Source organism: Pseudorca crassidens, chromosome 4, assembly GCF_039906515.1.
Source record: "Pseudorca crassidens isolate mPseCra1 chromosome 4, mPseCra1.hap1, whole genome shotgun sequence".
Taxonomy (NCBI): Eukaryota; Metazoa; Chordata; class Mammalia; order Artiodactyla; family Delphinidae; genus Pseudorca; species Pseudorca crassidens.
The window spans coordinates 30,239,922-30,266,881 of record NC_090299.1 but is presented as its reverse complement, the minus strand read 5'-3'; the positions used below and the strand labels follow the sequence as shown (position 1 = coordinate 30,266,881).

At 41.2% G+C, this 26,960-nt stretch overlaps 1 protein-coding gene and 1 long non-coding RNA gene across 2 annotated transcripts in view; one reads left to right on the top strand and one right to left on the bottom strand.

Moving 5' to 3' along the window:
* The first annotated feature begins 7,661 nt into the window (after positions 1-7,661).
* MCUB (mitochondrial calcium uniporter dominant negative subunit beta) overlaps positions 7,662-26,960 on the top strand; it is a 90,640-nt gene continuing 71,341 nt past the window's right edge. Inside the window, 1 exon segment of the mRNA XM_067735340.1 lies at positions 7,662-7,836. Within this exon segment, the coding sequence (XP_067591441.1) occupies positions 7,741-7,836 (96 nt within the window). The 5' untranslated portion in view covers positions 7,662-7,740.
* LOC137223501 (uncharacterized) lies at positions 15,241-16,814 on the bottom strand. The gene is made up of 3 exons (XR_010942901.1): positions 16,766-16,814; positions 16,283-16,331; positions 15,241-15,420 (listed from the first exon to the last, which is right to left on the bottom strand). It is a non-coding gene; the product is annotated as an uncharacterized lncRNA (long non-coding RNA).

Here is a 26,960-nt window from a genome sequence, read left to right as displayed (position 1 = left end):
TCTATCATCAGAGCCTTGAACAATGTCTGACACACCCTTGTGCACGTATAACCAGAAGTATGTGTGATTTTGTTCTTCTTAAAGTGGTTGATGTTTTTAACTTACAAGTCCTGTTTTATTTTTCATCCTTTCATTCATTCATGAAATATTTAAGAACCTACTTTGTGACAGGCTCTGTTAGGTGATGAGTTTAGAGCAGTGAACAAAACAGACAAGGTCCCTTCCATCATGGAGCTTGCATTCTAGTTGGGGGAGACAGATAAAAAATAAATATAGGTGATGATGAAATGCTAAGAAGAAAAATAAAGCAGAGTGAGGGCTACAGGCAATGAGTAGGAGGTAGTGCGGCCAGACTTATCTTTTAGGGTCTTGTGGGCTATGGTGAAGCCTTTGGGTTTCATTCTGAAAGGTGTAATGCCTTCAAAGGGCTTTGAACAGAGGGGTGACGTGAACAGGAGACGGCCAGCCAGCCTACTGTAGGAGGCGGAAGAGAACAATTCATGAATAAAGCAGCCCCCAGCATAGTTCAGATGGGACGTGTTTGGATTAAGAGAATGTGAAATTTAGGAATTGACCCTGGCAGCTTGGATCAATTTTTACTTGATCATTCTTTTATTACACTACTGGTTCCATTTGCTGACATTTCATTTAAGATCTGTTTTATTTCCTTTCTAAGTAAGATTGGTCTGTGACCTGCTTTTATCATGTTTACTTGTTTCATTTTGATATCAGCATTATGCTAGTTTTGTTAAATGAATTGGATAGCTTCCCATCTGTTTTGATGCTTTGGAACAATTCATATCAGTTAGCTAAAGTCTAGGTATATAAGATAGGTATTATCTATTTTGGAAGTTTTGGTTGAACTGGCCCGGTAAGCTCTGGGCTTGGGACGTTTTTCCAGGTAGATCATTAAACACTGTTTCAATCTATGATTACTGGTCTCTTCAGGTTCTCTTTGTTGAGCCAAGTTTGGTTTTTATAGTTTTAAATTGATTGATATAAGCAATTACTGGGGGTTAGTTTTTCTCTCCTTTCTGTTATGTATATGTATTCCTTCTTTTTTCTTCATCATTCTTGTGTCAGTTTTGTCAGTCTTGGTGCCTTTAAAAAAAAAAAAACAACTTTTGGTTTTATTGACTCACTCTATTTTGGGGAGACGTTGCTTTAGAAAAAAGGGTAGAGGAAGTCTGATTCATTTTCTGCTTTTACCACTATCATTTTCTTCCCACTACATCCTTTAGGCTTAGTTTTGCTATTTTTATAGCTTCTTAGATTGTAAGCGTAGTTTACTTTCAGACTTTCTTGTTTTCTAATAAATGCATTTAAGTCTATACATTTTCCTGAGTAGTGAACCTTTTGATATTAAGTGCTTTCATTGCTATGCAGTTTTAAAATAGTTCTCAAATTCCACTTATTTCCTACTTAATCCATGAATATTTTTAATAAGTGTGTTATTCAAATTCCAATGGTAGTGATGCTTTACCTTCTAATTTCATGAATAAAGCTTATATGTGAGGAAGTTAAAAAAATATTTTTGAGATTTCCTCTGAGGCCTGACATACGGTCATTATATTATCAATCTTCCCTACAGAGTTTGAAAATAATATGTATTTTCATTTGGGTACTAAGTGCTTTATGACTCTGTTAAAAATGAAAGCCTAGGAATATTCTTCTCTAGTTATCTCTAGAATTCAATCAGCGTAGGGACCTCCAAGTAGGATACTCGAGGGGACCCCTTAGCCAGTCCGCCTCTGCAATCCAGTGCTACTGGCATCTGCGGAGGATATATGAGAAGTTGCTGGATTCAAATGATTTTACAAGTAAGACCAGGTGACATAAATATAAAACTTTTTTCATAAATAAACTTTCCTTCTACCTTGACTGAATCTAGCCCCGTTGCCAATGGTAGGCAAGTGATACTAATGGTAGATTATCCAGTATCGTTACTGGTCAGCCTATCTGTGAAAAACTGAGTTCTCAAATGATAGTTTGAGGACATAAATGAATAACGCCTGCAAAGGCCAGTTGTATGAACGTCAATGGGGAAATTTGGGGACCACCTTTATTAGAAGTTAAAGCACAAATCTGGATATTCATGTCCTCATTAAGGATCTGATGCCAGGCTAAAACTAGGGTGAGGCAACTGAGGTACTTGCCTTGGGCACCAAATTTAAAGGGGCACCAAAAAACTCAGTCATTGAGATAATATTTAAATGTAATATTTTTAAAAATCGAAATTAATGCAAAAAGTTTATGATGAACAGAGTATCAACATTGAAAATAAAGAAAGGATTTGACCCTGCAATTGATTCACCTCCCTTCACCGCACCCTAATCCCAGCTGTGGCTATGAAAAGGTCAGGTGGTTAAGCGATGTCAGAAGAGACAGGCAATATAGGGTCAAGGTTATCTTGGGGTTTTGGAGTTGAAAAATCTTGGCATCATAGTTATACAATTCCAGGCTTGAGTTCTGACTATATGACCTTAGATAAGTTACTTAACCTACTAGTTTCTTCATCTGTGATAGGGAGCTAATAACGTTAATTTGTAAGGTTTGTTTTTTTTTAGATGTTGGGGGTAGGAGTTTATTAATTAATTAATTTATTTTTGCTGTGTTGGGTCTTCGTTTCTGTGCGAGGGCTTTCTCTACTTGTGGCAAGCGGGGGCCACTCTTCATCGCGGTGCACAGGCCTCTCACTATCGCGGGCTCTCTTGTTGCGGAGCACAGGCTCCAGACGCGCAGGCTTAGTAGTTGTGGCTCACGGGCCTAGTTGCTCCGCGGCATGTGGGATCCTCCCAGACCAGGGCTCGAACCCGTGTCCCCTGCATTAGCAGGCAGATTCTCAACCACTGCGCCACCAGGGAAGCCCCTGTAAGGTTTTTATAATAACTAAACCAAGTGGTTATGCCTGACCCACAGAGGCAGATCCAAGTTTCGTGGAGCCTGAGGTTATATAATTTGGGAGACCGTCTTTAAGAAAAATAATAAAAAATTAGGAATGCAAAATTGGCATGGTAATGAATATTTAGAGTGAGAAAATAAGTCATAAATAACAAAAGTTTTTAAAGCACAAAACCCCCCAAAATAAAACATTTTAAAAAATTAGTTGCCGCTCACATCACTGTCATACTTTTTCCCCCCGACAGTTTTTTGGCTACATCCCCTTTGACTGCCTTTCCATAGGGCAGCAATTTTGCAATACTTTCTATAGAGAGAATAGAAAAGAGAATAGAAAAGAGAATTTTCTCTCGCATGTTGTTTTGTTTCATATCATTATAGTTTAGAAAAGTGTCTCAGCTATACAACTCACTATTGGCAATGTCTTGTCAATTCTTCAAGTGTTTTTCATATGTGAGCTGTAATATTGGGAAGAATATGCCACAGACCGGCTTCTTGGCATTCATTTCACATGTCGCTTCTTTTTACTAGACCCACACTCTAGTAATTTGGGGGGTCAGCAAAGTGAGAGAGCTCTGGACACCGCAGATGGAAAGACTACTGGGGCTGCCCTGTCCACATGGTGGCTCAGCACATGTGGATCACTTTGGTGCACAACACACTTCACCACAATGTGTGGGAATCTTGGTGAGACAGGACAGTTACTCCGACCTAGTTCATTAATATACTTATGTATTAGAACCTCTTCACATTTGAATCTCTGCTTTCCCTTTTCAGAAAAAAAACACACCAACCATAAACAGCTTTATTGGTGTCATTTATATACCACCAATTTCACTCAAAGTGTACAAATGATTTTCAGCAAATTTACAGACATGCAATAATCTCCACAATCCAGTCAATTTAGGACATTTCCATCACCCCAAAAAAGATTCCTCATGCTTGTTTGCCTCACTCCCAACTTACAGCCCCAGGCAACTACTAATCTACTTTCCATCTCTATAGATTTGCCCTTTCTGGACATCTTATATAAATGGAATCACATTGGGGTTTTTTTGTTTGTTTGTTTGTTTTGCAGGTACGTGGGCCTCTCACTGTTGTGGCCTCTCCCGTTGCGGAGCACAGGCTCCGGACGTGCAGGCCCAGCGGCCATGGCTCACGGGCCCAGCCGTTCCGCTGCATGTGGGATCTTCGCGGACCGGGGCACGAACCTGCGTCCCCGGCATCGGCAGGCGGACTCTCAACCACTGCGCCACCAGGGAAGCCCACATTGGTTGTTTTAAAGGCCCTTCCTGTACCTGTTTTCCATCTCTTTAGTCCTGAGATCTCTGATCCTTGTCCTACAGCCCTGGCAGGGCTCTTTCTTCTCTGCATATTGTTATCCTTCCTATCTGGAGCCACAGCTCCCGGACTTTTCTTCGGTCGCGTTGGTTTTGAGTTGTTCTTGCAATATCTCTTCCTGTCTATTGGCATAGTTTCATCTATTCATTGTTGACGGAGTCTCTAATTTAAAACAGGTCTTGTGCCAGGCACTCTGACAGAGCACCTGCCCCTGCATTTATAATTGAGCTGGAGAGCCAGATATGAATGTAAATAAAAAGTGTGATAAGTTCTACAAAATAGGCAGGCACTGAGTGTTACGGAACGGTTTGGAGTAATAGTAATAGCATGTATTGATGACTTAGGTGTCAGTGAATTTGATTTAGCTTAAGCTTTCAGGGGTCTTCACTTGCACAAGCCTTTCCCAAGGCACCTGGTGAGGCGTTGGTCCCTAGCAATGCATTCACTTGGTGAGATGTTTTTGTAATATTTCTAAAAGTAAAATATTTTAACTGGAATCGATTAAGACCACTCACTGTCTCTTTCCTCTCCAACCACCCCTCTGACACATGTCCCCTTGTGTCAGGTGGCTGAGTGGCCATGGCCATTTTCAAGATCCAACAAAAAGTAAGTTGAGTTGGAGATACATTTATTTCGGGTTTAGTGGGATAACTGTATGTGGCTCACAGTGATTTCCATGTATTATTAAGTATTGTTAACCATGCCCATGTAGGAATGACTTCCAAGAATACTCCTCTCACTTACTGCTGTGACAAAAGTGCAGGGCCAGAGATTGCAATGCAGTATGAATGTGCCCTGCAGTGCCAAGTGACCAGAGTTTGTGGCTAGTAAAAAGAAATGATGCCCAAAAAGCAAACAAAAATAACACACAAAAACAAAAACAACCCCCCCAAAAAACAACAAAAAAGAAATGACGCTTGGAATGAATGACTCAGAAGCTACTTGTGGACTATTCTTCCAAATGTTACAGCTCAGGTATGAAAAACACTTGATAGAACTTTTGCCAATTTAAGAACAACCATAAGAATTAACATGACATTACCAATAGTGAGTTTTAACGCTTAAAAACACTTTTCTAAACTCTCAATGATATGTAAAAACAAATCAGCATGCTAGAGAGAAGACATTAATCTTTTCTATTCTCTCCATAGAAAGTATTACAAAATTGTTGTCCTATGAAAAGGCAATTGAAGGGAATGTAGCCCCCAAAAAACCTGTTGGAAAAAGAGTATTAGAGTGATATAGCAGCAGATTCTGTGCTCAAAATGGACATTTTCTCCTCCTCTTCTCCATTTCTCTCCAAATAAAACTTCTTTCTTCAACCCCCTCCCAGCTCTATTGAGGTATAATTAACTGACAAATAAAAAGTGTATATATTCAAATGGACAATGCAATGGTTTGACATATGTATACATTGTGAATGAACACAATCAAGTTGATAAACACATCTATCACCTCATAGAGTTACCTTTTTTTTTTCGGTGTGGTTAGTCCAGTTAAGATCTACTCTCTTGGCAAATTTCAAGTGTATAATACAGTACTATTAACTATAGTCACCATGCTGTACATTAGGCTGTTAGAACTGATTCATCTTATAACTGAAAGTTTGTACTTTTTGACCAGCATCTCCCCATTTTCCCCACCTTCCTGCCCCTGGAAACCACTGTTCTACTCTCTGGTTCTATGGATTTGACTTTTTTAGCTCCCACATATAAGAGAGATCATATAGTATTTGTCTTTCTGACTTATTTCACTTAGCATAATGTCCTTCACGTTTATCTATATTGTCAAAATGGCAGGATTTCCTTCTATTTTATCGGTGAATAATATCCCATTATATATATGAACAACATCTATATATCATTTTCTTTGTCCATTCATCCTTTGATGGACACTTGGGTTGTTTCCATATTATGGCTACAGGAGAAAAGGGAACTCTTGTACACTGTTGGTGGGAATGTAAATTGGTGCAGCCATTATGGAAAGCAGTATAATGGTTCCTCAAAAAATTAAAAGAGAACTACCATATAGATCCGGCAATCCCACTACTAGATATGTATCCAAAAGAAATGAAATAAGTATCTCAAAAAGATACCTGCATCCCCATGTTTATTGCAGCTTTATTCACGGTAGACAAAATCTCTTTCATTTGGAGCACTAGCAGATAGAAGGAAAGGACTCAGGTAAGGTAAATTACTTCCCATGTGGACTTAATGTTTAATGCGTCACTATCTGTGCAGGGCAACGGTATTTTGAAACACAGATGCTCATTAACACATATGAATCAGCCTTAAGTGGTGACAAAGGTTTTGCTATCATAGAAACTTACATCTTTTTTTCAATAAAGAAAGGAGATCGTCATCAGGTGAGATTTGCCACTTGTTGCACTGTTTGCTAGCTTTGACTCATTAACTCAAGCCTCTTGCAGATTTAGCAAATAACAATATGGGATGCCCAGCTAAATTTAATTACAGATAATCAATAAATAATTTAGTATAAGTATATCCCAAATATTTCATAGAAAAGTATAAGTGTGACCCATGCAATATTTGGGACATACTTATGCTAAAAAATATTATGTTTTGTTTATCTGAAAATCAAATTTAACTGGGCATTCTGTATTTTATCTAGCAACTCTGTTGTAAGTAAGCTCTTTGAAAGTTGGACTAGGTTGCTCTTAAATGGTTTGTGTTTGTTTTCACAAACAAAAAGTCTCCAAGACAAAACATTAGATTTCCCAGCTGTCGAGAAGACAGTTCCTGTTCCTTAGCTCCTTCAGTTAAAAACGTGCTGCAAAGGAGAAGCCAATTCGACTGTGGGAGAGCGCGTCCCAAAGAGCTCTGGGTGGGTCACCGCAAACGTCTGGCAGAAGTAGGTCTGGGGTGACCGTCACAGCGCTCAACAATGAGCAGCGCAGCCCGCAGTCCGCACTGAGCCAACTGAGAGGTGGCGCCTTGGTGGACCTGCTTCTCTCCCTCCTTTCCTCTCAGTCCAGGAGGGAAACTTTCAGAGAGACCCTGCCTCTCTCCAGATGGCCACTCAGGCCCGCGCCTCCCTGCCGGCGGGGTGGAAGGCAGCAGACGGCCCCAAGGGCACTGAGTACCCAGAATTACTCGCGAGTTTTGAAATCAACAGCCCGCAAGGTGCGAGGGGCCCGCTCTCGTTCATTTCAGAGTGGGCCTCCGCTGGAAGAAGCGAGGCCGTCCCAGCGTCCGCGCTGCCCCTGGAAACCCGAGATGCGAAGGGCTGTTCCCCCGCGCTCTCTTTCTCTCCCCGTTCCGTTTTAAAATTTTGGTCGGAGGAAAGAAAACAGTCTAGCGCCCAGTTGCGTGCGAAGACGAGGAGAGAAGAGTGACACACCCTCCCTTTAGCCCGCCCCGCGCTGCGCTTCGCTGGGAGGCGGGGGCCCGGCGAGGCTGCGCCCACCGGGAACGCCCTCTCCCAGTCTTCCGGCTCGGAGGATGGCCCGCTGACTGGGGCGGGAGCGCCGCGCCGGGCGGAATGATGCTTCGGAGGGGCCCCTGGCCCTGGCGCGCGCGTCTGCTGCAGACCCCAGGAACCCAAGGCCGAACGCATCCGCAACCGCCGATGCCCCAGGTTAAGCCCGAGCCCGGCGGCGGGGGGGAGCTGGGGGGAGGTGGCTGGAAAAGTTTGCGTGGGGCAACTTCCGCGGGAGCGAAAGCCCGGCGGCCGGGACGTTCACTGCGTTTTGCTGGCTCCCCGGTTTCGCGCGCGAGAGGACCCCGACAGGTGGTCGCCCGGGCCGCGGAAGTGGGCCCCGGGGTCCAAAGTCGGGGTCACCCCCAGGGGCTGAGGGAAGGAAAGGCCAGGAAGGAAAGGATGTGCGTCGGCGCATCACCTCGGTTAAGTTGGGGTGCGGCGACCATGGGGCTGCGGCCCGGGGCGCAGCACAGTTACCTCGGCAGGCAGTTTCTCCGCGTCCAAACTACGGTCTTGAATAAGTTTTCAGAGCCGTTTTGCTGTCGGCTCGATCGTCGGTGCCGAAATGACCGAAAAGGGCTAAGAAAACGGTAGCGCGAGCAGAGTGAGTGCCCCGAGTGTGCACTGTCGTAGGAGAGTGGAATTTCCATCCTGAAAACCGCGAGCACCTCCCTTTCAAAGAGGGAAGAAAAATTCGCGTTTTGTTTCGAGACTTGAGAGTCGGGGGAATCATGAGTGTGTGTTGGTGGGTAACGGTTGGCCTGACACAGTTGTATTGTGGTCTGTGAAGAGACGTCGCTTGGGAGGAGGGAGGAGAGTGGATGTGCACTAAAAAAGACACAGGAAGACGGGGGAAAGTACTGATTGTAACTGGGATTGTGATGGAGCCTGACAGGCGCCCAGGAGCCCAAACTCTGAGCCTGATGAGGAAAGACAGCCTTTAAACTAGAGCCTTCCAGGTGTGCGCGGTTGCGGAGAGCGTGGTTTGCGTTTTAGTCCCCAGCACCGCCTCCCCACCCTCATAAATCAGTTTCAGATTGTTAACCGGGAAAAGATTTATTTTTTCTTCCAGTTGTGCGTGCACTTTGCAAGAAGAGCAGAAAGTAAGCGATGTCATTACCAGTATCTTGTCACTTTCACGTCCTTTTAATTTTTCTCTTTTTTTCCCCCTCCAGCTCTCTCAGGGCTTCAGAGTTTGGAATGGTTGGAGAAATGTTTAAGTGCATTTTTAAAATGCCTTCCCTGAATGTTAGAAAGGGAATGAGGAAGGGCATTTTGTTCCTTATAACTAGGACAGGGGCAAACTTCTTAAAATGTAAAAGGGTAGACTTAATAGACTAATGGGAGAGAGAGGCTTTTTTCATTTTGTGAAATTTGTGTTTTTATTATAAATGCACTTTACAGTCAAAGATATACTAAACAGTAAGACAACCCGATACAAGGAACCCCCTTCACTGTACACCATTTAAACGTAAATGATTGATTCACTTTTCTGTTAAATCTATTTAACATTTTGAGTAGAATGTTTATGGATCCTAAGACTGGCTGCTGTTTCTCAGGTTATCAACTCTAAACTCTTCATGTTTCCCACCTGATGCTATCCAGGGTAGTGCCATTGCATGCCCCAGCAGGAATTGGATACTCTTTTAAAAGAGGTCGAAAGTGATACAGTGGGGCTTATTAGGCTTAATCATAGGGGAATCATCTTAAGAAGCCTTATGTTTGACTGTGTCTAATCTGCAGATTTTTGTTTTAGGTCTTGATTGTCCATGCTATTAAGTCAATTTGCTGAACCTTAGAAATAGAAATGTTTCCATCATTTCACTTGTCTGATTAAAGACCCCCAAAGAATAAAGAGAAACTTTGAGTGTGCTTCTTTATATGCTCTTTGAAATTGTACCATAAAGAAACTGACAGAAATATCCTGGCTGCCTAGGAGTTTTAGGTAGGGCTACTAAACCATTTTCTGCAAGTCACATTAACTGGTTGTAGGGACATCTTTCATTATAAGGTCTCACTGTTTTGTGATTGCTCCATTTGATATGAAAAGTCCTGTGGCTAAAGACAGGTGTTATTTCCATACGTTTTTGCTGTAAACATTCAGATACCTAGAGCCTCTGAAAGCAGCAGGAAAAAAAGAAGTGATACATGTGACCTGACAGCTCATGAAATCCTAGCTTGAAAGGACTTGTCATTAATAGTATCTCAAGTAAGCATTCCCAGTTATATTTGGCCTCTTCTGAAAGGAGTGTGCCTTAGAGGAGCATTTAGTGATTTTGAAAAATAGACAGTTTTTATGCTTCACATGGTAGGTGAGTAATTGCCAGTGTTTTTTTGGGTAGAAAAAAAGTTTGTCAACATGAGTATGTTTAGTATAGCAGAATTGCTTTTTTAAAAAATATTTTATTTATTTATTATTTTTGGCTGTGTTGGGTCTTCGTTTCTGTGCGAGGGCTTTCTCTAGTTGCGGCGAGCGGGGGCCACTCTTCATCGCGGTGCGCGGGCCTCTCACTATCGTGGCCTCTCTTGTTTCAGAGCACAGACTCCAGACGCGCAGGCTCAGTAGTTGTGGCTCATGGGTCCAGTTGCTCCGTGGCATGTGGGATCTTCCCAGACCAGGGCTCGAACCCGTGTCCCCTGCATCGGCAGGTGGACTCCCAACCACTGCGCCACCAGGGAAGCCCAGAATTGCTTTTTAAAGGACATAAGTCTGAAGCATAAGAGAGCCAGAGCACGCCATATTACCTTTGGCCAAGGCATGGCCTGTTGTCCATGGTTACGTTCCAGTCTCAGCATCTCTGCTTCTTTGCAGCGCTGTGGCTGAGTGGTTGTCCCAGCAATCCACAGCTCCTGCTGGCCTGTCTTGTTCTCCAGGACACAGCTTTGAGTGATCATGGTGCCTGATAAATTATCACTAAACAGAAAGCTCTTGCCTGATTGTGCCTTTCTTAATTTGGTTCTTCTGCTACTTAGTTGGAGGGACTCCCTGATGTGATTTCAAGCCACCAGTACAGTGTTTGGGTCCCTACATTGGCTATGTTTAAAATTTTAAAAAAATCAGGTGTACTTTGCAGAGAAGTTTAAGTATTGAGTGTGCTTTTTTTTTTAACTCATAGAAACAAAGCATATACATGTTATAATGCCACCACCAAATGTTAATTTAGAAGTTGTTTTCGTTGTTTTTATCTTTTGAATTTAATAAACGTGTCATCCTCGTTTGACACGTTCCTATGATTCTACCTCATGTGTTTGTAACTGGTGTGCTGTGTACTATAATCCTCATTTCAGAGCTCTCTCCTGAGGACAGTGGTTGATTTGTATGTTGGTGATGGTACTTACATTGTAGAAAAGACATGGATGCTTTGGTCTCAAAGTAGTTTAAGACCGGTTTGTCTATTAAATGTTAAACATTACTACCTTCCTGGCACTTAGGTATTAGGGCTGGGTTTTTTGTTTGCTTATTTTTGGTTTACTTTACTGTTTATTGCAATTTACCAGTATTCTGTTTTACAGTGAGCTCTAAGCTGGGAAATCATTTTGTGGCTTGGCAGATAAATATTTGTTGAATGAGGTCCCTATGAAACTACGGTAGAAAACCAGAGGCTCAATTTGGTTAATCTAATAGCTTTATAAAACCAGATGTATTTACTTCACAGAATAGAAATGAGCAGCTAATTCATTTGGTGTTAGGCAACTGGGACATCTGAGGGCTAACCCGGCCCTGCTACTTAGCTCCTGAAGTTAGCCAAGTCATTCAGTCTACTTTGAGCCTGTTTTACTCCCTTTTCAAAACAAGGTTTGTCTAAGTGGCCTCAAAAGCCCTTTCCATCTCTAAAATTGCCATTTTGTTATTTTACTGCGGGTTGTAAATATTATAAAATAATAAAATATTGTCAGTGTCAGAATGTTTGTCTTAATGGTTGAAAATCCTCTTTTATGACCTTAGGCAGCCAGTAAAGTGGCAGTTTTAACTAATGATTGTAATAACTTTCCCCTTTAGAAAGAAATTGGAATTTATTTGACATGGGGCGAGCATGGCATAATAGTATTCTCTTAGGAATTAAGAATTGTCTTGCTCTAATTCTTAATTCTGTCATGGCCTGTGACTTGTTGCTTATTCAAGAGAATCTAGCATTAGAACCCTAAAGCCATTATAGAGTAGACATCTTGGCCTAACGTACAGGCTATAAACCAATAGATAATAAAATAGCATTATCTTAGCTATATTCTAGAAGTATCTAATTTTTGATCCCATTTAACTTACCACAGTATTAATTTTCCTGGTTTTTAAAACAAATACCAGCTCTGTTCTCTGAGCTAGGTATTTAGACTGCGTGGTATGGGATCCCGCACCCAAATGTTTTACTAAACTCTCCTCATTGGCATACCTTTCAAGAAACAGGCCTGTGAAACCTGGTAGTCAGTTAAGAGGTACTCTTTACGAGGACCCATGAAGGAAACTGCTGTCTAGTCTTAGTCTTAGAATTGGTTTTCTCCTGAACTGATTTGGGGTTTATTATGCAGTGAGGTATACAGCCACAGGTGTTCTCTCTACGCACTGGCTGCCAGAAAGCTTATGGTCAGATGTTCAACCCATCTTCTAACAAATGTTTAAGACCTTGTGACATGCCTTTTATGTATTTACCATCCTTATGGTTTCATCCTCTCTGCCTTCATTTTTCCCTCCATGCATATCCTCACTCATTTTTCTGTGATCTCTTTTAATGGGAAAAAGTGGTGCATAAATAAGATTTTATTAAATTTCAAAAGTCAGCTCTTTGGCGTTTGAACAAATATGTTCTACGTAGTTAATGGCGGAAGCCTGCTTAGTGCTTCACTCACAGAAAGTGTTCCACACATACTGACTGCACTGAATTGAGTTGCTCTAAGAATCTACTTTTGATGGTACGGTTCTCTTTTTGTTTTAATTGAGATTTAATTCACAAATATTGTTGTCTCTTAAAGGTGGTGGTTACTCTTCTCTCACCTTTTTTCTTCTTACCACCCTCACCTGTTCTAAATCTTCCTATTTCCTTGCCACCTCCACTTTCCTCACCTGGGTAAAAATCGAGTTTGGGTCAACTACTAAGTCCTGTTAAATCTCTTAATTCTGAGTTTCCTATGTAAATTAACTCATAAACGATGTTATTTGTTTTTACATCACTTTAACCTTAGTTTGCAGGAATGGAGAGCATGCAGTCCAGGCTTTTGTTAGGCAGCTCTTTTGAGGATAATTAGAGCTCAATGTAGGATTCACAATACTGGTGAGAAATGATATGTGAAACCTGCACTATCAGCAAAGTCCATTGAAGAGAATATCTCTGATTTGAGGGCCAGAAATAGGGAGCAGTGAAAAGAGAGGCGAGAGATGGAGCTACAGTTGAAATTGTTATAGCCTGTGAGCAGAAACAAGAAGTAACATAAAACATTGAACCTCATATTAAGAAACTGACAGGTACACAAGGTTTTATTGTGGCAGACTTAAGGGAGGAAAAAGTCTTCAGGATTGACAAGGGTCACACCATGAATCTGGGTTCTGTCTGCGGGTCTTACGGTATTTACCAGGTTGAGTAGGCGGTTTGGTTTATAAAAGTGCTGTGGACACAGGTGGTAATCCTAAAATATTTAACTCCACTGGGAACTCTCAATTATTTTGTTGCAGTAGGAGTGTTTTTATAATGAATGCATTGCTCAAATCTCATTTCTGGCACCAAAAGATAGATTTGCTTATTTTCAACCTCTTAGGCATAACAATAAATAATAAATGCCCTGAACCTGTTTGGAGGAAAGAAGTTATCATTCTTCTTGATGAATTCTTGTTGTTTTTCTGACCATGTGTGTTGGTGTGTGTGTGTGTTCACGTGTGGCTGTCTCTTGTTAAATATGTTGTTTTGGTATATAAGTTTCCCTAGTAGGGGAGTGGGCTATTTGAAGAGGGGATTTTAAAAGCTGTTGATGAATAACTGCTTTTTCCGCCAGTAATGCAACTGGAATACAAGTGTGCATTTTTATTAGAGAGACTGACAGTAATGTGGCCACAAACCTGAAAAACAATTTTTTTTAGAAAATGTGTGCAAACAGATCAGCATAGCATTGGCTGTCGAAGCCCTTGCTAGAGGATATATGTTGTGACATTTTATAGTCTGATAACTCATTTCTGCAACTCTGCTTTGGGAATGTTTCAGATAACGCATCATGAAGCAATTTTCGTTTTTCAGGAGAAAGTATGGTTTCTTTTGACCTTGTAAATACGCTTTTGTGGGTTTGTTATTAGCCAAACCAAGGTAAGCCAACTGTAAAACATAAGCAACAGATGATCCAGAAATCGTGTGGCTTCATCCCTCCAGTCCCACCTGCCACTCCATGCCCTGCAAGGCCTCCATCTGGCCACGATGGACTAATACCTCTCCTTGTGGCTTGTCCCTGGTGGCGTTTATGATGTTCCCTGGGCAGCGTTGCCCCCGCCCCCATCACCCTCCCTCTTCACCTTCCTGAATTCTCATCCCCCAAGGCTGAGTTCCAATACCCACCCACCCCCACCTCACCCCAGTTTTTAATGTGGTTTGTGCAGGTGTCTGCCGGCAGAATTAATTACACCTTCCTTTTCACTCCCACGGTAACTGCAGTACTTCATCTTACCCTGTATTATAGTTAGTTGGGTTCATATGATTTTCCCACCTGGATTCTCTCAGCCCTTTGGTTGTTTTTTAATTTTTATTTTATATTGGCGTATAGTTGATTAACAATGTTGTGTTAGTCTCAGGTGTACAGCAAAGTGATTCAGTTATGCATATACATGTATCTATTCTTTTTCAAATTCTTTTCCCATTTAGGTTATTACAGAATATTGAGCAGAGTTCCCTGTGCTCTACAGTAGGTCCTTGTTGGTTATCTATTTTAACTATAGCAGTGTACACATGTCAATCCCAAATTTCTCCTTATCTCTGATGGCTTCTGCCCCGTCACAGTAGGTGCATAATAAATGCTTGTTGGGTAGAGGAATGAAGGGATAGATGATAAAGAACTCAATATCATATAGACTCCTTAATGGTGTATTCTCTTCAGGTCTGAACTTCTCAATTTCCTCTTCCCCACTGACTCTAGCCAGGGGGGGCACCTAAATCGTTATTATCCACCTTTTGTGATATGAGGCTTGAATATTGAAGATTTTTTAAAGTAAATCAAAGTAATCTTTGTATGTGTTGTATTTTCTAGTGAAAGAAAGCAGCCTTCAATTATATTTGGTTAATTGCTTTGTTGTAGATATGCTTTCACATCAGGATTTTTAAAGGACATAATCAACATAGTTTAGTGAAACATAAATTCTGTAAGGACAACCTGGCGTCTAAGTGTTTTCTTGGCTGTTCTGAAAGTGTGGTTGTGATTTAGGATGATTGTTTATATGTGGGGAAGGCAGCGCTTTTCTCCAGAGGACTTTCCTAAATGGGATTCTCGGAGTGTTAGATCATTGGTACTAAAAGCTCAGTCATGAAAACTTAAATAATTTAGAATGGTAATTTAATTTATTTATTTATGGCTGCATTGGGTGAGCAGGCCTTCTCCAGTTGCAGCTAGCGGGGGCTATTCTTCGTTGCAGTGCACGGGCTTCTCACTGCGGTGGCTTCTCTTGTTGTGGAGCACGGGCTCTAGGCGCGCGGGCTTCAGTAGTTGTGGCCCGTGAGCTCAGTAGTTGTGGCTCGCGGGCGCCAGAGCACAGGCTCAGCAGTTGTAGTGCACGAGCTAGAATGGTAATTTTAAAATCAATTATAAAAATTTTTATTTGTAAGATACAATTTTATATTTTCCTGGGCAAAATATAAAATTAACCTTTTGGAAACCGCCCCCCCCCCCAAAAAAAAAGGAATATAATTTTTGACATTAAGAAACATGCAGACCTTTACCTATTACAAGGCCCCCGTTACCACTGCAGAAGCGGGGCATATTCCTCTAGAGCATGGAATTGCCATGAGTAAGATTATCATCCATTGGCCTTCCAGAACTTGGTGGCTGGTTAAGGGAGTGCCTTCAGGGTACATAGCAAAATGTGTTGAATACTGTTGAATGTTCAAATATTGGATCGGTAAACCTGTATAGTGGTTGCCATTCATCTCTTTTGCTGTACAGCCTAGAATCTGAGGTCTTTGAATCGGGACTTTTGATAAATCCCGAAGATTCATGCCACTGTCCCAGCATTTCTAGACTTTGGGGACAGAGGGGGTAAACAGGATGGCAGTGGAGGTTCCAGCTGCTACCTGAACTTGTGCTGCCGTCACCCTCATGAGCTCTAAGAGCTGGTTCTGGCTTGATTCCTCAGAATGTTTTAGCTGAAAGTTTGGCTTCTATTTCCCCCATCCTGGTGTTAGGTTCGTCTACTCTGAGATGTAGGTGCCACTTCTCATGCTCTTGGTCTTTCAGAGCCAAGCCCTGGTCTGTCGCATTTTAATTGCTCATATTTCCCTTGTGTCTAAAGTGGGTTTTGACTCTTATCTAAGCCCTGAGAGCTCAGTGGAGGAGTTGTGGTGCTTCATGCTAGATCTGAAAGCTTGCAGAGAAGATCCTTAAAAGTTATGGGGAAGACAAGACATGTAAAAGAGATACATACGTGTTCATTCACCAGTTGGCTCATGAGAGTCAAACATCAGAGACAAACACTAAAAGAATTCAGAGAAGAAACATCATTAGAAATTGAAGAGATGAAAAGAGGTAAGATTTTGACTAAGCTCTGAGAGCAGGGTAAGGAAGGGTTTAGCAGACATATTTGGAGTAGGAAGAATGGGCATAAGCACAGAGGGTGGAATCTGAAAGGAGTTGGGGGTCTAGTAAGCACTCTGATGAGGCAGCAGGAAGTATTCTCTGGGAAGTATGGTCCTTGATTTGACTTGTATTAGAGCTTTAGATACCATATTAAAACCTTATAGGAATTATGTTTATTAAATTAAACTCTGTATCACAAACTGATATCCTGTAGGATATTGATTCCTAGGATGTTAATAGATGTTTCAGAAAAACAAATTCCCTCTTCTTATAAGTTTGAAGAATTCTGGGTTAAGCCATACCAAGGTAGATGTGTTCCTTCACTACGTACCTTTGCTAATGGGCATTGGGACGATCTGAGAGCAGGAAGGAGGTTGATCACAGATCTCTGTTACTCCACAGCACTCCTAGTAACTTCTCCCAGGAGAGTGGTCTACAGGATACAGTTTGGAGAGCACTGCATTAAAAAATTAGACTGGGGATGGATTATGTTGAAAAACACAAGCGATCCTCTTACTTCCGAGCCTATTTCCTCAGGTATAACTAATCTTGCCACTCCAGCTCTAGTGTATTGGACCATTCCTAGATACTACGTTCTTCAGCCTTCTTTGCAGCTAGCGTGTGACCAAGTTCTGGATATCTCATGTGACATAGAAGTGTAATTTCTGTTCACATCCTTAATTAGGAAACTGATTTCTCTCTTCTACCTTTTACTCTCTCCCATGGGCTGCAATGAAGATGTGGAAGGGGTGAGCCAGCCTGGACCCTGTGGAGGCATATAACCCTCTAGCTGATGGTGGGACAACTAGATAGAAGTGACCTGCATCCCTGGATGGCATTAGTGTCCTCTTACCCTCAACTGCCTACCTACCAGAAAAACAAACATCTCTCTTGAGTCCCACGTGCTTCTAGGTCTCTTTGTTACAGCAGCTTAGCTTGTGCCTTATCTTGTCCGGTGGAAGAGCAGCCCAACCAGAAGTCTCTGAATGGAAGGATTAAAGCAGAAGAGCAGGAAAAGAAAAAAAAGGAGAAAAGCCAGAGGCATTATGAGACCGATGCTGTTGGAGGCTCACAGAAAGCAGTACTACAAAAGCCCAAAGCATGGTTGCTGATGGTTGAAACTTGAAGTTGAAAAACAACCAATTCGTGGATGGAATATGTTTTATAGAGCATAAATAACAGTTTGCCTTGTGCTGTCTCCACCTGCCATGCCGATGTTCTATTCCTGGTTAAAAGTCTGACCTTGGCTTCACCATTTTCATAAATAAAACCTGTCTTGATTACTAGATGGAAATCATCTTTCCTCCTTTTTTTTTTGAAATTGAGATAGAATTGACATATAACATTACATTAGTTTTAGGTGTATAGTATAATAATTTGATATTTGTATGTGTTATGAAAAGATCATCACAATAAGTCCAGTTAACATCCATTACCATACATAGTTACAATTTTTTTCATGTGATAAGAATTTTTAGGATTTACTCTTAGCAACTTTCAAATATACAGTGCAGTATTATTAACTATAGTCCCCATGCTGTGTATTACATCCCCAGGACTTATTTATTTTATAACTACAAGTTTGTACCTTTTGACCTCCTTCATCCATTCCATTTCACCCACCCCTCAAGTGGCAGGATTTCCTTCTTTTTATGGCTGAATAATATTCCATTGTGTATATGTACACCATATTTTCTCTATCCATTCATCCATTGATGGACACTAAGTTTGTCTTCATGTTTTAGCTATTATAAATGATGCTTCAGTGAACATGGGGGTGCAGATATCTTTTCCAGTTAGTGTTTTCATTTCCACTTCCCAGAAATGGAATTGCTGGATCCTATGATAGTTCTATTTTTAATTGTTTGAGGAACCTCCATACTGTTCTCCATAGTGGCTGCACCAATTTACAGTCCCACCAGCAGCGCAGGAGGGTTCCCTTTTCCCCACCTCCTCACCATCGCTTGTTATTTCTTGTCTTTTTGAATGGAGCCACTCTAACAGGTATGAGGAGGTACTTCATTGTGGTTTTGATTTTCATTTCTCTGATGATTAGTGATGTTGAGCACCTTTTCCTGTACATATTGCCATTTGTGTATCTTCTTTGGAAAAATGTATACTCAGGCCCTCTGCCCATTTTTTTCCCCATCCTTCCTTCCTGTGTCTGCCTAGTTGACTCATTTTACTACTCGTTTGGTACTTGTACACTCCCTTACATCAGGGCTTTTTGTGTCTGTATCTTACCAGCATGCCTGCTCCGCCATGAATATTCTTTTTCTCTGTACACTAGTAATTGCTGAAGAGTAAGTACCATATCTTTAAAATTTTTGGAGCCATATATATATATTTATATATCTTGGTTTTTCTTATTCTGCTAGTACAGGTGCTCGTAGTGGTGCTAAACGAATGAGGTATAAGAAGATAGCTGCCGTTGTCTTTCTGAGAAATGATGTTGGTCTATACCAGGTGTTGGTAAGCGTTTCCTATAAAGGTCCAGATGGTCAACATTTTAGGCTTTGCAGCCTATGAGCTGTCACAACTCCGCAGTATTGCCGTTGCAGTGTAAAAGCTGCCATGCAGGGCATGGCTGTGTTCCAATAAACTTTATTTACAAAAATGGCAACAGACCAGATTCAGCCCGTTTGCCAGCTGTAGTTTGCCAGCCCCTGATCTGTAGGCTCTATACCAAGATTTTGGCAGTAGTCATAGAAATGTTATTTTATAAGATGAATCTGGATTTAGTACTCCGGTGTATGTATAGTGGGATGAGGCAAGTGAGTACATTAACAAGGACCAGTCACGAAGTCATGGTCACTGTACGTGGAGCTGAAATAACAGGAACTGGTACACTGGACAAACAAGAGGAAGGATGTGAAGACGCGTAGGAGTTCCAGCAGTTCTCCACTATTAGGCTTACATCTAACCATGAGGCCACAGTGCTGGCACGTGAGAGAAGGAAGAGGATGGACAGCTGGGACTGAGATAATGAGCTGCTGTCTGAAATCGGGAAGAGGCAGAGTCCTGTGGTGAGTTCTCATTCCTGTGGGAGAGGTGATGTGATGGGTGAAGAGGTGAAGACTTGGCCGAGTAATCTTCAAGAGGCCGTGCGTTGGCCCAGGCATTTATTCCAGTCGGTTATTTCTCTTTGGAATTATTTAACCACGGGCACCATTTGTCTTTCATGTGAATCCAACATTAGAGGTTACAGTCATTATGTATGGTTTTCCTCCATTTCCTTTCCCCAAACCTTTTTTTTTTTTAATGAATTTTCTATTATCTCTGTTGATTAGCATAAGCTGTGCTGCTGAAACAAAAGACTCAACAGTACTTGAACTTCTGTATTCTTTAAGTCAGTTTTCTGTCTCTCAGGAAATGGTTCTGAGGTAGCTTTTTAGGTCAGCAGTAGGTCTGCGCCACAGTCACTCAGGGACCCTAAGCTGACCAGTTCCTCTGTCGTCTTCAGCACGTGGCTTCCAAACTCAAAAGAGCATGGAAGGGTTTTTTAGACTTGTGAGGGGTTTCGGGCTAGGCCTGGAGATATCACATAACGCTTATGTTCATGTTGCATTGAATATTTCATTGAACAGGTCAGATGGCCATATTGAGCTGCAAGGGGGCTGAGAGATATAGTGCTGGCTGGGAGCCACATTCCAGTGAACACTTGGTAACCATGGAAGAAGGGAGATAGGATTTTAGTGGACATTTAGATGTTCTGCTGCATTCCCCTTGACTAGAAACAGGACAGTTTTGCTTTTTGTGAGCACTGAATTTTCAAGGCTCTACTGTGCTTCGTTTGTATGTGTTCTTCAGCAGTAGATATTTATGGGGAAACTATTTCTCCCTGGAAAACTTAAAAAGGAAATGGTGGAAATTCAGCATTTTTAATTTAGGTTAGAACAGGAACATTTGACACTTCGTTGGCTTCATTATAAGCTGCCCTTGGGGCTGTAACTTAATAGGAAAGGGTGTAGTCTCACTTGTACACTCTAAGCTAAGGAAGAGAGAGAAATAAATTCTAATGGTCCAATTAGGATTTGAAGCCAGAATTCAAGTTTGTGCAATGACACCTGATAAGGAGGAAAAGAAATATACTTGAGAGAAGATGCTGACAATATAGTCTTAGGGAAGGACTTCCTTTAGAGGAATTGTGGTGATCAGTAGATAAAGGAGCAATAGTGAAAGTTATGAAAGATCATGCATATCTAGTATATGAATTTAGGGGCATTTCGTAGGCTAGCCTGTTATAAATATGGTCTAAAAAAAGGGAAATCTTAAGCAGATGCTTAGGGTGGTTGAAAGATGCTGAGTCTTTGAATAAAATGTATCTTAGTATATAACAATAGTGAGACTAATCTACTATAGTTCAGGGCATATTCAGAAAGATTTATTAGTAGGACCTTGTATATTGTCTCCTCACCACATTATTTACTTAATCACATCTTTTTAATCACAGGCTTTTTAATTTTAATTTGTCAGGCTTGGATATCACTATTGATCAGTCTTAAACATGTAACTTTGACTTTGGAATATTAGAAATGTTTTCCTTTCTCATTGCTTTTCATGCACTTCAACATAGTTATTGTTTTATATAATGAAATGGCTAGATTGTCATAGGTTCCTATGTATTTCTTGAACTTGGACACTATATTGTCTATGAAACATTAAATGAGGCTTCAATGAAAGAGTTGTCCAAAGGGCTGTGTGTGTGTGTATATATAATATTATGTAATATATATAATATATATATAAATACATATAATTGGAAATATTATCACCAAAATGAACATATTACAATATTTTGAACTGGGCCTGTGCCTGGCCTGGCAGTATCCAAACATAAAAGATCATCCTAGGTCGTATGGAATTGTCTTTTACTGGAGGCTTCTTATTCTCATTCCATACTGCAGCAGATTAATCTGGGCTATTGCTTTAAGAATAGTAGGGAAGGGCTTCCCTGGTGGCGCAGTGGTTGAGAATCCGCCTGCCGATGCAGGGGACACAGGTTCGTGCCCCAGTCCGGGAAGATCCCACATGCCGCGGAGCAGCTGGGCCCGTGAGCCATGGCCGCTGAGCCTGTGCGCCCGGAGCCTGCGCTCCGCAACGGGAGAGGCCACAACAGTGAGAGGCCCGCGTACTGCAAAAACAAAACAAAAACAACAACAACAAAAAAAGAATAGTAGGGAAAAAAGCAATTTAGCAGCGCTAGAAAAAGGCAGAGTCTCTCTTGATGGTGGAAAAAAGTATAGGATGAGTAAATCCTGCTTGGTAGTTAGTTGTGTGCATGGGATCTGGGAGTTTCAGTTTACCCACAAGCCACCTCTGAATGTTGAATTTCCAGAACTCTAGTTTGGCTCCTAACTGATTGAAGGGAGGTGCAGAGTCTTAATCACCGGGAGCGATAGTCCCATTACGTTGCACCAGGCTTGTCAGACTGCATCGGGGCCTTATGTTTTGTTACTGGGGCAGTGCTTTAGAAGGGACGCTGACAAGCTGGTGGGAGGGAAGTGCATCCAGAAGGCGGTTAAGATGTTGAGGATTTATATCAGAGACGATTTCAGGGAGTGGATATTTTTAATCTGGTGAAAAAGAAGGCAAAGAAGAAGCAAAATCTGTTTTCAAACATCTGAGAAGGTATTATGTGAACGATTTGTCATTCTGGGTTGCTTCAGAGCAAGGAAATTACCCCTAAGGTTGGGCAGAATAGGAGGGCAGAGTTCAGCTTAGTTTAAGAAACTAGGTATATTCTGCCTGTCCACCAATGCATAGACTGCTTTTTTTTTTTAATTGAGGTATATAGTTGATTTACAGTCTCATATTAGTTTCAGGTTTACAACATAGTGATTTGATATTTTTATAGATTATACTCCATTTAAAGTAATTATAAAATATTGGGAATAATAAAATGTATTCCCTGTTCTGTAGTTTACATCTTTGTATCTTGTTTTATTTTTTAAATAATTTATTTATATTTTACTTTTGGCTGCATTGGGTCTTCGTTGCTGCTCGCGGGCTTTCTCTAGTTGTGGAGAGCGGGGACTACTCTTCGTTGCAGTGCATGGGCTTCTCATTGCGGTGGCTTCTCTTGTTGCAGAGCACGGGCTCTAGGCGAGTGGGCTTCAGTAGTTGCAGCGTGCGGACTCTAGGGTGTGCGGGCTTCAGTAGTTGTAGCACACGGGCTCAGTAGCTGTGGCTCACGGGCTCTAGAGGGCAGGCTCAGTAGTTGTGGCGCACGGGCTTAGTTGCTCCACGGCATGTGGGATCTTCCTGGACCAGGGCTCGAACCTGTGTCCCGTGCGTTGACAGGTGGATTCTTAGCCACTGCACCACCAGGAGAGTCCGTGTATCTTATTTTAGACCTACTAGTTTATACCTCTTAATCCCCTTTCCTTATCTTGCCCCTCTCCCAACCCCTCTCCCCACTGATAACCACTACTTTGTTCTCTGTATCTGCAAGTCTGTTTCAGTTTTGTTATATTCATTTGTTTGTTTTATTTTTTAGATTTCACATATAAGTGAAAAAGTACAGTATTTGTTATTCTCTGTCTGACATAACTTCACTAAGCATAATACCCTCCAGGTCCATCCATCTGTTGCAAGTGAAATTTTTCATTCTTTTTTTATGGCTGAGTAATATTCCATTGTGTATATATATGCCAAATCTTCTTTATCCATTCATCTGTTGATGGACTCTTAGTCTGCTTCCATATCTTGGCAATTGTAAATAATGCTGCATGAACATTGGAGTGCATATGTTTTCAAATTAGTGTTTTCATTTTCTTCTGATTTATACCCAGGATTGGAATTGCTGGATCATGTGATAGTTCTATTTTTAATTTTTTGAAGACCCTCCATACTGTTTTCCATAGTGGCCGTACCAATTTACGTTCCCACCAACAGTGTACTAGGGTTTCCCTTTTGCCATATCCTTGCCAACATTTATTATTTGTTGTCTTTTTGATGATAGCCATTCTGACGGGCGTGAGATGATAGCTCATTGTGCTTTTGATTTTCATTTCTCTGATGATTAGTGATGTTGAACATCTTTTCATGTGCCTGTTGGCCATTTGTTTGTCTTCTTTGGAAAAATGTCCATTCAGGTCTTCTGCCCATTTTTTAATCAGATTGTTTTTTTGATATTGAGTTGTATGAGCTCTTCGTATAGTTTGCATATTAACCCCTTATCAGAAATATCATTTTCACATATCTTCTCCCATTCAGTAGGTTGTCTTTTCATTTTGCTGATGGTTTCCTTTGCTGTGCAAAAGCTTTTATGTTTGATTAGGTCCCATTTGTTTATTTTTGCTTTTGTTTCCCTTGCTTGAAGAGACAGATCCAAAAAATATTGGTAAGTTTCTCTGGAAACTTCTTTGCTCTTAAATACACGGTTATAACAGAATTGGCCATCTTAGTAGGACATGACTTTCATTCAACTGGTCACCTGACCGAGGAACTTGGAATTGGGTATAGGATTGCCATCTCTGCTGGCTGCCCTGTTGAATAGTGGAGTTATACACTTGGAGCTGTTGGGTGATGATCATTTTCTACCCCGTGGACCAGGAAGCAGTGCAAATCATTTTGTAGTGATAAAGCAGAATGACGCTGACATGCAGAGGAAAGGAGAGATGAGCTATGGATCAAGAGGATTCCCAATCTGAATGTGACCCTCCAGTCCCTAGTTCTAGTCCATTCCCAACACTCAGCTGAATCCTTCATTTAGGCTCCATGGGAGATACCCCTCTGTCCTTAAACTCCCATTCTTGCTTAAGCTAAGTCAAGTACATGTTTATTCCTTTCATCCAAATGACAAGATATATTTGAAGATCATTCAAACTTATTTAAAAAAATCTAAGATTTTATAGAGAAATGGGCAAAGGGCATAAGTGATTTTCAGAAAAAGGAAATTTAAAACGCCTAATAAGCATATGAAAAATAGTAAACATCACTGATAGCCAGAAAAACAACAAATAGCAAAGAAAACCAAAGATAATACTCAAAGCATAAAGCATGTCATGATGTGGGAACTCCTCTGGACTGTTAGAGTGTGAAGCCATTGTACGATGCAGCGTCCCAACAGATGGCTCAGTCAGATAAGGGTAATTAGAGGAGAGTTTATACACAAAGGACTATTCACAGAGTTGTGGGTACAGGGGAACTGCCAGGGATGGTGCAGTAACCCTGGGCTGGTGGTGGCGAGTTGGGGTGAGACGGACCCAAGGCCACCTCGAGGGGAGTACTGGCCCTGAGTTGAAGGACCCAGCCAGATAGTCACTCAGAAATTATTTTCTTATTGTTCCTTTAAATATTAACATTCATTAAAACTGAAATTACAAAATTCACAGTCTTACTGGTCCAGTTTAAGATTTCAGGTGCTTTATTAACTCGTTTTTTAATGAAGAAGCTCATTTTTTCAAAGTCAGGCCTCTAGGTATTGTTTTCCCTCTGACACCAGCGGCAATTGAAGTCAGCACTGCTTTTGTTTGCGTCACACTGTACGTGATGCTAGCTCAGACAGAGCAGCGGCTGGACACTGACGTCCGCTCTCTCCCTGTGTTATCTCACAGCCCCCTCACCGAAGTCCTGGGAGACAGGTTCCCAGATTGCCCCCCATTCACTCGCCACCTAAGGAAGCAACTAAGGCACAAAGTCGGCTGGCCCCTCTCAGGCCTCCACTCCCAACAGCTAGTCTGCTTTACAGTGGCCTTACCTTCTCTCCTACTTTGAAAAAAAATTTTTTAATGATATCTTTTCAGGCTTTGAGTATGCAGGTTCATTTGAAGAAGAGCTTTCAACCCCACTAAAACTTGATTGTTTCATAGTCTGAAATGGATACTTGAGTTCTGTAAGAGCCATGGGATTAAATTTTAAAGTGTACCACAAAGATGACCTCGCTGTACCAGTTTCATGTGGAAATTTGTTCATGATGTAAAAGTATAAGTATAAAGTTTCCTAAAACCTTTTTAAAATGTTTCTAAATAAGTAAATAAATTGTTGAATAAAGTTCCAAATAAACTTTTTCTCCCAAAGAAGCAGTTGGCTTTCAAAAGGGAAAATTAATTAACATGAATTAATTAAAATAGAATTCTTTGCAGAGTCAGTCAGTGTCATGTGTGAATTCAGATAGTCCAAGAATATTGGGCAAGGAACTGCGAAAGACAATTTGGGTCAGCATCATATTTTGTAGCAAGATTATAGCAAAATTATAGTTAAACTAGTACATAGCCATCTCATGTCGCCTAAAATCAGTCATTCAATTAATCTCTTTCTCCCCCGCCTTGCTCTCTCTCGCTCGCTCTCGCTCTCTCCCGCTCTCTCCCGCTCTCTGTCTCCCTCTCCCCCGCCACAAAGAAAGTAGTCCAGTGTCTTAAATTTTTGACTTATTCTCTTAAGTGCTCATGAAACAATACATAGTAATGTAGTTCTTGAAATCTGAATTTCAAGACAGTTGATGGATGAAAATTTGATAACTCACTAAGAATAACTTACTACCTAAAAGTTTAAAAGATATTTTCTGTGCACGTGATCTCAGACCTCATGTAATTTCTATACAGCCTTGTCATACAGGTATTACTCTTTTATAAATGGGAACACTGAGGCCCAGAAAGGTTAATTAAATTATTCACACAGTCATTGGTGGAGCCGAACTTAAATCCAGGTCCTCTGATGATGAATCCCACATAGACTTTCAGTAAACTACACTGCCCCAGTTTTCTCCTCTCCCTTTTGGGGCACAAAAATAATACCTAGACTTGGGCAAACCCCAGATTACCCCTAAAGAGGAAATTCTCTTAATTCCTGGATGATCAAAATGGGTAAGAAAGTAGCAAGAAAAAGCAACTTGATGTTTGAAGGTGCCCTGACTTTCATATCCACTTCCATCTTTTTGAATATCCAGGTCCCGCCCATTGGAGTCCCGCCTCCGACCTTCTGTTCTCTTCACACGCCTTAGCTCTGGGTGGTGGATTGCCACTGATGCTTGATTCCACTGTTTGTGTCGTCATTGATTCTATTGTACACTGGGTTGATTTTCCCCATGTTTTGTACTTGTTAATTCAGTTAGCCTAGACGTTCTCTGAGATCAGGGACCGTATGTGAGACTTCTCTTTTGTACTTTAAAGTGTATAATTCTGGATTAGAAACTCAAGGTGTGGAGATTAATTTCTGCTTTTCCTCCATAGCGTATTTTATTGTCAGGACTCTGATTAAACCTCACATTTAAAGAAAAGCAGGACCCCCATGTAGAGTTGTGCAGGCTTTGTATTACTCAAGGGCACACATCGAAGTGGGGACATTTTATCATAGACATTGTGGATAGGTCAGTTTATGATGCTTTTCTGATAAATGGCCATAAATGTATGTGAGGAAGGAGAGCTGACTTTTAAATTCATTCATAGGCAACTATGAGTCAGTGCAAAAGCCCTGACCACTGCCACGTAGAAGAGATTTATGTATTATAGTCAACGTGAAGTTTACCAAACTTATGGTTTCACAACTCTATAAATTTACTGCAAATCATTGATTGTTTCATA